The following is a 10238-nucleotide window of genomic DNA, read 5'->3' on the forward strand; positions in this document are numbered from 1 at the left end:
TATATATATATATATATCCCTATTATTTTGAATTTACAAATCGGTAAATTTAAGGGTATTTTAAGATTAAAATTGAAAACACAGAAAAGCCATAATAAATACTAAAAATATCTTCTCTTTTTCTCTACTCCTCACCAAACCCCAATTGAAAATCCTCTCTCAACAGAGCGACGTGCAATCGGCTTGATGCTTTGTTTTGTTACAGAGTAGTAGTACAGAAAACCCAAACCTGCAATTCGCTCGAGTTCGGTAATGGAAAAACAACAATGTCTCCTGAACGACATTGTGTACGACATCTTGAGTCGGATGCCAGTGAAATCCTTAATACGATTCAGGTGCGTTTCTAAGTCTTTTGGCTCCACAATCACCGACCCTAAATTCATTGCCACACATCTCAACCAAGCTATATCACTATCCAATAACAACAACAGTACTCACAATGGCTATCTTCTATATACGCCACATCCTTCATCACCTGACATCGAGGAAGAATTGCATACAGTTGTTTACAACACTGACCACTCTTTGACTGAGGTTTCTAGCTTTGAAATCCCCTATGTTCTTGGTGGTGCCAACATTGTTGCCTTCTGTAATGGTTTGCTTTGTCTCACTAATAATTCTGAGAAGAACTTAGCTGATCAAAGTCTATATTTGTGGAACCCAAGTATTAAAATGTTTAAGATAGTTCCTACTCAATTTCCTGACCACCTTTCTGTTTCTGGGGTCACTTTTGGATTTGCTCATCAAAACAATGATTTCAAGATTCTCAGGCTTGTTTGTTTTGCAAGTGGAGGGGCCGAGGCGCAGGTTTACACTTTAGAGTACAAATTCATGGAAAAAGTATGAAATATCGTTGGAGTTTTTAAATGGGTCATCTATTCATTATATATGTTCATCACCATGTTTATTTTTTAATGGAGCTCTCCACTCTATGGCATATGACAATAATCAGGAATTTATTTTGTCCTTTGATGTTGATGATGGGAGAGTCCGTGGGATAATGCCGCCTCAAAACTATGTATCTGGTTGTTCTGAATTTCTTGCTGTGTTCAAGGGATCGTTGGCTTTGATTGTTTTCACTGATGAAGTAATTGGCGAAAATGATATATGCGACATTTGGGTGATGAAGGAGCATGGTGTGTCTGAGTCATGGACGAAAAAAAGCGTACCAATGGAAATAAATGCAAATTTAATTGGCTGCTCTGTCAATGGTGAACTTTTGATTGAGCAAACTAGCCATTCGGGGGTCCACATCATCTCATTTGATTCTGAGAGTTTAAATGAGGAAAATCTTGGAATTCCGCGGACTAGAGATGTGATTTACACTGCTGATTTTGTGGAGAGCTTAGTTTTGCTTAACGGGGCAGACATCAAAAATCAGTAAGTTTGAATTTCTAGTAAACAGTCATCTTTCTCAAATTCACATTGACAAGTCAATTTTGTTATTTTTGTTTTTCCTGTGTAAGTAAACCCATTATTATATTGTATTTCTTTCCATTGGCTATAAACTTGAAAATATTTGTATTGATGCATAAAACTAAATTTTATTTAACACTAAAGGATCCCTTTGAGGATTACGGCTTTTATTTGATTATTAAAAAAAAAAAAAAGGTGTGAGAAATGTTGTGCATATTCTAGAACATGGCATGTCACGGTAACAATAGTGTTTAACTAACATAGTCTTATTTTATTGATCATAACATGATGATTACATTTTTTTTTTAACTATAGACAGAATTGCCATGGATGTAAAACTAATTGAGTTAATGTTAATACATATAGGCACCCTAATTTGTATCAGCATTACTAGTATCTCCCATATTGAAGGAATACTAAATTACAAATTGTACCCTCTAAATGTGAATCCTTTGGCTTTGCCTGTTGATATTTAAAATTATGTAATGTTTTGAATCTCTTCTCTTTCATCCATACCCATTAATGACATGGTCATTAGACATCAAATATATATATATATATATATATATATTTGAATTTGGAATAATGGAGGGTGGGTTGTTTTTGTTTGATTGTTGAAGTTGGAAAAGTGTGATAAATGGGTTGTGAGTATCATGTAATATATGGCTTGTGTGCACATATAATTTTTGAAACAGAAGGTGTTTTCAATTTTTTATTTAGAACATTTGTATGATGCATTTAAATACCTACTAATCTTAGGATTATTATAAAAATAAAAATAAAAAATAAAAAATTCATGATTATATGGTTTGGAGGTATAGTGTGAATGAAATAATCCATAGTCTTGAAACAGCATATAATTTTCTTGGTAGGAATCTTTTGTAGCTTAGTCACTGGTGTAGACAGTTGAACTTCAGAGGCTGCCATTGTACCCCTGAGTTGTCAAAGCAACACACTAAAATAGAAAATACATGGCTTTAGCTTTGTGGGTTGTTTTAAAATTTGAAATTTCTGTTTTATTAGATTTGCAGTACATTATGGTTTGTGGATTCAACTAAATTTGAACAAGGCTATCATATTGCCCTGGTCTTGGTCTATGTTCTGTTGTATTTCCCTGATACTGAATTGGCTTACTGACTTATATAGTTATCTATGACTCTAAAGCATGTTGGATCACTGTGTTCTGAATCATAACTCTGTCAAGCTCAGGATTTTGCATTACTTAAACTGTGGATACCTAGCATTGTTAGGATTTTTGGTCTGACTGTTCCAAGCTCCAAGGATAAAGCAATTAAGTTATAGTTTTTAGAGTGTTGGTAATCAAAGTGTTTCCAGAGCATTTTGAGTTTAATCCTAATGTTTTTCCAGTTCAAGATTTGATAAAAGTAACCTTCTAGAAATATATCTCTAATGCTACATGTATCTGGTGATTGGGTAGTCTTCGTAAGCCATGAAATCTGCAATATTTGACTATTACTTAATCTTTTGACAAATCAAGATTGTTCCTATCCAAAAATTCCCACACAGTTGCTACACAAGAACATGTATTATTTATAAAAGAAAACTATATTATTGGACTTAGACATGCATTTTTCCGCTTGCTAAGTTCCTCACTGTTTCAGTTTAGATCCTCATGTCTCTAAGACTCGAGTTCAGTGAAGAAACTTGAGCCTTAGAGCCTCAAGTTCCACATGGATTACAATTCCATGTCAGCTGTTGCCAGCTCTTGGAGCTCGAGTCTTAAAGAACCCTGTTAAAATCCAAGAAAAACACCCTTTTGTGTCCTTCTCACAGCCATACGTTTCACCTAATTTACTATGTTTGTGTCTCATACCATACGTTATCTTTAAAGATTATGAAAGAAGAAAGCTTCTTTTTGTAGATTGTTTGGTTATGCTATTAGTGCATTTGTTTAGGTGAATTGTCACTATACAATACATTTGGGATTTTTTGCACTAACTAATCTTGTTTATGTCGTGGGGAAATTCATTAGCATAGAGATGTGAAGCATTTGCAATAATTAGGATAATTATATATGTTTGTATTTATCCCTTTTGTAGGGTATTTATTCCTTTCTCTTTTATTTTTTTTGGGGGGTCGCATACTTTTTGGATGGAGATTTTGGGTATGAAATTAGCGGGATGGGGAAACTACTGATTATCTTCTCCATTGAAATGTTTGTAGAGAGTTATGGAAATATTGTGTTTTCATTGTTTTGGTTTACTGGGTGATGCTTAGAGATGTTATGGAGCATTTAGCTAGTTGGCAGATGCATAGAGATGTTATGGAGCATTTAGCTAGTTGGCAGGGAAAGTTTAGCAGATGCAGTAATGCTGCGATATGGAGGGTTTTAAAAAATATATATATTATATTTTATTTTAAAAAATTTGATTGTTACAATGGGGGAAGGGGGATTTGAACCCGGGACATCTTTGGTAGAAACATTAGGAGGTGCTATCTGAGCAACAAGGCTCTTGGCGGTGCTGTGATATGGAGTATGATTCCTCATTGTCTCATGTGGGGTATTTGGAGGGAGTGGAATGCTCAGACTTTTGAGGGATGTGAAAATTCAGTTCATGACCTAAAGTTTTTATTCCTCAAGACTTTGTTTGAGTGGATAAATGCTTTGTGCTTATTTTCATTTGCTACTTTTTCCAATATGCTTGATTGTTGTAACCTTCATGTGTAATTTGTGTACCTATTGTACACTTTCTGTGTACGTTGGTGACACTCTCTTCATATAATAAATTATTTTTTAGTTATAAAAATATAAAAGGTTTCTGGGCATGAAATTAAGTAGTTTTTCTGCCTTTGGGTTTTCTTTATTTAGCTTATCCCACCTATCTCTTTCTTTCTCTAAATGAATAACACCTACTCTCTTTTCTTCTGTAGGGCAGAAGACTAGATAAGATCAAGCATCAAATATGTGGATTGACATGGGTGTGTTCTTGTTGTTTACGTTGGAAGTATTGGTATATGTTCTCTTCAACAGGTTTGGTAGAAGACCATCAAATATGTGGATTGACATGGGTTTGTTTCTGTTATTCATATTCAGGTTTGGTATATATGTTCTCTTCAACAGGTTTGCAATAACATTTTGACCATTAGACTAATAGTCTATCATTTTATTTCCTTTAAGTTCTTCATGGATGTGAAGGATCAAAAATCCCCAAATGCTACATACTATCTTGTAAAAATGGTTGTTGCACAAAATTTTTGGTAGTCCATTAGTTTTTATATTGCTTATCAATAATTTGATGAGTCAAACTTTTGATAATTTTGGCAAATATGAATAACAGAAACAGTGAATGGAAATAGAGAGGTGTTTCCCATATTGAATTTGGAATGAGCACTTTTTTTTTTTTTTCATTGATAATAATGTCGATAATGTAGTCATAGGATCATATACATTAGTTGAATTCACTCACATCACAACGATGATGTATATGACAAATATTGGAGGATTTGAGTGAAATTTTATTAGACAGTGGTGAGAGAAAGGCAGAAAGCTATTTTTAGTAGGATTTCTAGATACATAGTTCATGTTTACAAAGCCATACTTAAAACCTGTCATTGCTTGCATCACCAATGCTTTTGAAGTTATGTTGTTGGTCATCCCATTTCTGCAATGACCTTAGATTCCACCCTCACTGTCAAACTCAAGGATAGTTAACTCTGGTGCTGAACTGCAAAGATCACTACCATCCTCTGCAGTCTGCAATTACTTTGCATTTCACCAAATTGTGTTCAATGGGAATGAGATCCCAACAGGCCATCCAAACAAATAGTTGCACTTTATTGGGCACCCAGGTCTTCCACATAGAGCTCCAGCAAATGAAGTCACGGTTTGGCTTGAGCACCCCCTTGCATTACAATCTCATGGGAGCTGTCTAGCAACATAATAATCACTTTTGACTGTATATCGCACAGGTTTTGTGTAGCCCAAAATTAACCTATTCATGGTGGGTTGTTGACTCAACGAAAATTTCAAAATAGCCTTAGCATTGGCTGATAAAAAAATTCTGATAGATTGCTCCCTGTGCTGTCATCTTGGGAACCTTAATGATGGAGAATACTCGCCTAGTGCAAGTATCTAATATACTCCTCTTTGGAATATATTCATTAGTTTGTTACTTTGTTATTGTATATTTGCTGCCCTGTTGGTTGGGTTTTTTTTTTTTCTTTTTTGGTTGTGTAATTCTGTATGCTATTGTGTGGCAAACACAAATGTTAGCTATCATGGTTCAGTTTTGTTACATAATTGGAAAGGTAACTCATCTAGATTCTCGAATGGCCCTGTAGAACTGCATGTCACTTCTGCAACATCAAATCCTGCCAATCAAGGCAACATAAGAAATGTAGAAGTTTTTGTTTTTTTTTGTTTTTTTTTTTGTTTTTTTTGTTTTTGTTTTTGTTTTTTTTGTTTTTTGTTTTTTGTTGTTGTTGTTGTTGTTTTATTTATTTATTTATTTTTTTTTTTTTTTTGGATGAACTCAAATAAGATTACTATCTAAAATCACAAATGTAGTTTGGTTTCTTGATGATTTTATTGCAACTGTGACAGGGCAGCAAACACATTAGGAGAGTGGTTTATTTTTGTTACAAATTTGAATTTGTTGAGTGTTTGGTTGGATTTTGTTCTTCTGTGAATTTGAGTTTGTGTGTGTGTGTGTGTGTGTGTGTGTGTGAGGACTATTTTGGTACTGTCTTTATGTTTTGTTAAATAATGGTTCCATGAAAGAAACCATATGCAGAGTATTTCGTTTTAATGGAGGTTAATTGCAATAATAATGTTGAGACATGTTTTTTCAGTTTATGTTCATTGTAACTTAATTTTTTGGAAATAGTTGTGCACTTCTTCTTTCTGCTGGCATGTAAACCAATTAAAAGTTTAAAAAGAATTTGTTATGTCCATGTTTGTAAAGGTTTTTGGAACAATTGACCACTTTTCTCATTTCCCAAAAGTTCAACTTGTTACTTCTCTCAAAATAATAACAATTAAAAAAAAAAAATTAAACTTTTCTCTTTATCATGCTTGGACCCATCCATAAAATAAAAATGTAGGAGCAACCCATGGGAGGAAGTTTCTGTTTTCAATGGTTTACGAATAGATATAATAAGGGTAATAAGATTTTATGTGCATTGGACTGGCTCTTCTTGATTACATATCTTCAAATTACTCATCAAATCTTCTTATCAAGAAATGTGTGTGCTTAGTTGCTTATTGCTGCATCGATTTAACCAGGATATTTCGTTAAAATGAAAGACTAAAAATTCATTAGCACATCACACTAGATTGTTTAAGTTACTTCATTGGTTGGCCGAACTTGTAAGCACTTAATATCCTTATATACTTTCAGTTGTTTTAATAAATAATAATCAAAATCTGGGCTCGGAATTATAATTTGCTATATTTTTTCGGTTTAATAATGTAGGAGGCAGGAAGGCCAAAAGAAACTTATGCATGATTTGGAAGCAACGCGTTTTTTATGTAGAATTAGTCATTAACCCGTGCAATGCATGGGTCTATCTCATGTTTAACTATGTTATTTCTCTTATTTTATTTTGTGAAGGCATTGATATTTTGGATGAACATTTTTAATGAAAAATTTTCTTCAACTTTGCCGACCCTAAGGTGGTTTGAAAAAAATAAGGGAAAAAAGCAGCATTTTACTACAAAGAAATACATTGTATAGAATGAAATGGTGAAGAAAAATGAGGTGTATTACAAAAGATATAGGATAAAGTTCTCCAACTATTTTTACTGTTAAAAGCTCCATGTCTCCATGGCACATATGAATCCATGTCTACTTAGAGACTTTTAATGTAAAATTTACTTCACTTATGCTTCACGACGTGGTCCACAAAAAAGGAAATACATTGTATGAAATGAAACGGTAAAAGAAAAAAATTTACTTCTCTGAAATTTTATCTAATATTTTTCATTTCATATAATTTAAGGTTAGTGGACATGACTTTCTCACATGTTAAAAAAAAAAAAACACCAAACATTTATAAAAAAAAGTAGATGACTTTTACTATTTGAATTTGATTCGATATTACAATTTTTTTAAAACTCTAATAAATTGAGAGTACCTTATTCTTGGGATTCAAATTTATTTGGACTCTCCTTTGTGGAGGAAAGACGAAAATGCCATTGAATTAAGTCTCTTGATTAATTATAAATATGGTTAATAAAGTTACTTTGACACATGCCTATTTTCACACGCATTGTGATGTCAGTCATGTTTAGATTTAAAGTGGAATTATCTCCCTAATAAATGTATTTTTCCTTGTAATTATTTAATTTTGTCGTTTACTGCGGTTCAGTAATTATGTTTTAGTAATTTATCAACTAAATGCAGCAGAGAAAAATATTAATGAGTCTAAGTAAAGCAGTGTTTTGCTTAAGCTTGATTAAATAACTTCCTCTCTCTCTCTCTTTTTTTTTTTTTTTGTTCAATTCAATAGCAGTTAGGGATGGACAATTTGAACTTTGAACGTCTCTGTTGAAATCACCCAATGGGGAAGACAAAAATGCCATTGAATTAAGTCTCTTAATTAATTAAAAATATGGTTAATAAAGTTATTTTGACACGCACGTGCGTATCTTCATACACATTATGATGTCAGTCATGTTTAGGTTAAAAGTGGAATTATCTCCCTAATAAATATATTTTCCCCGTAATTATATAATTTCGTCATTTACCACGGTTCAGTAATTATGTTTTACTAAGTTATCAACTAAATGTGGTAGAGAAAAATATTAAAGAGTCTAAGTTAAGCAATGTGTTGCTTAATCTTGATTAAATAACTTTTTTTTCTTTTCTTTTTTTCAATTCAATAGTTAGGGATGAATGATTTAAACTCTAGATGTTTCTGTTGAAAACACCCAAGAGGAAAGCCAAAAATGGCATTGAATTAAGTCTCTAAATTAATTAAAAATATGGTTGTAAGGACACGATTCCACTGCGACCCAATAATGATGTTGGGCTCGCATATGAAAGATCCCTCACAATATGATTTGTAGAGAGTGGGCTTGCAAAGCTAGCCGCTGGTCAAGGGGCGATGCCCGGTCATGGTTTTGGAGGAATTCATGTAAAAAGAGAGTTGGGCTTGAACATTTAAGCCCTAAGACGTCGCGCCCTATGGGATGGGTCTCCTCGGAGTTGATCCGAGGACCATTGAGGCCTTGTTCCAGTTACCCAACGACGGACTTTCTTCAGTGAAGTCCGGTGTTGTTGAGAGGTTCTCCCCCATGTAGTCTTTCTTTTTTGGAGGTGGGATCAGACCCCCTTCAGATTTACTTACTTCCTTATTTTATACTAGCTTGCATTCGCTGTCCTTCGTCCACGTGTAGGGTCAATCTTTACAAAAACTGACATTTGTCCCATCAGTCCAATCCCGGAATTGTTGGGGATCGATGGTTTGATAAAGCTGCAGAGTTCGGCTCTGTCAGGCGCTAGGTCTTATCTGGAAGGGTAGTAAGGATAACTTCCCCAAGATATTTTGGATCTCCTTACAAATTCGTCCCTATACCAGTTTTACCCCTTTGTTCCAGTGGGGATTCTGGATCTGCCGAGGACTAAACTGTCCTCGGCTGCCTCCCCAAAATTGTTTTGTGCTCTGTATTGTAGAGCTTGGGCCACAGCTCTCCTCGGATTGGGCCTTCGGATTTTCCAGGAACAACTGGGCCTGGTCCATGAATTATTGGGCCCCACAATGGTTAATAAAGTTACTTTGACAAGTGCGTGCGTATCTTCACACACATTATGATGTTAGTCATGTTTAGGTTAAAAGTGGAATTACCTCCCTAATAAATGTATTTTCCTTGTAATTATATAATTTCGTCATTTATCTTAATTCAATAATTATGTTTTAATAAATTATCAACTAAATGTGGCAGAGAAAAATATTAATGAGTCTAAGTTAATTCAATAGCTAGGGATAGGTGATTTAAACCGTTGGAAACACCCAAAGGGAAAGACAAAGATTCCATTGAATTAAGTTTAATAAAAATACGGTTAGGTTAATATGGTTAATAAAGTTATTATGATTAGGTTATTATGGTTAGCCTAATTAATTAAAAATATGGTTAATAAAGTTACTTTGATATGTGTGTATCTTCACACACATTATGATGTCAATCATGTTTAGGTTTAAAGTGGAATTATCTCCCTAATAAATGTATTTTCCTTGTAATTATATAATTTTTTCATTTATTGCACTTCAAGAATTATGTTTTAGTAAGTTATCAATTATATGCAAAAAGGAAAATATTAATGAGTAGAGTTAAGTAGTGTGTTGCTTAAGCTTGATTAAATAACCTTTTCTTTTTTTTTTTTCTTTTTTTTTATAGTTTAATAGTTAGGGATGAGGGATTTGAACCCTAAATGTCTTTGTTAGAAACACCTAGGGGCATAACCCCCACCCCAAATTTTTGAAATTTCTACTATACTATATATAATTACCAAATACTTCAAGGATTTGCTTATAAAATAGGATTTGGCCCTTCAATTATTAGAGTTAGCCCCCCAAAATAGTTTCTAAAAAAAATTGAGTTAGTTAAATGGTGCTCCAATAAAAAATAAAGGGATTTGCCAATTGGTCTATTAAATATAGAGACAAGATAGTTTTTGACTTTTTTTTCTTCTAAATTTTTTAATTTATTTTAATTTCCACTTTTTTTGTATTTATTAATGGTTTATTCGGCAGAGTGGATTTTAGGAAGAATGGAAAAAAAAAAAAAAAAAAAAAAAAAAAAAGAAGGAGAGAAAATGAAGAGGGAAATTTTTTTGGAGTGTTTGATTGGGGGAGATGAA

The 10238-nt window shown here is 33.3% G+C and overlaps 2 protein-coding genes across 2 annotated transcripts; both read left to right on the forward strand.

The window, feature by feature from the left end:
* Positions 1-229: 229 nt before the first annotated feature.
* LOC115988802 lies at positions 230-4559 on the forward strand. The gene is made up of 2 exons (XM_031112415.1): positions 230-1380; positions 4309-4559. Exons 1-2 carry the CDS (start codon positions 932-934, stop codon positions 4319-4321), a joined length of 462 nt encoding a protein of 153 aa, XP_030968275.1. The 5' UTR covers positions 230-931; the 3' UTR covers positions 4322-4559.
* Positions 253-846, forward strand: LOC115990338 (F-box protein CPR1-like). Its single transcript, XM_031114177.1, has one exon. It carries the CDS (start codon positions 253-255, stop codon positions 844-846), a length of 594 nt encoding a protein of 197 aa, XP_030970037.1.
* Positions 4560-10238: the final 5679 nt, after the last annotated feature.

The sequence above is a fragment of the Quercus lobata genome, chromosome 5 (assembly GCF_001633185.2).
Source record: "Quercus lobata isolate SW786 chromosome 5, ValleyOak3.0 Primary Assembly, whole genome shotgun sequence".
NCBI lineage: Eukaryota > Viridiplantae > Streptophyta > Magnoliopsida > Fagales > Fagaceae > Quercus > Quercus lobata.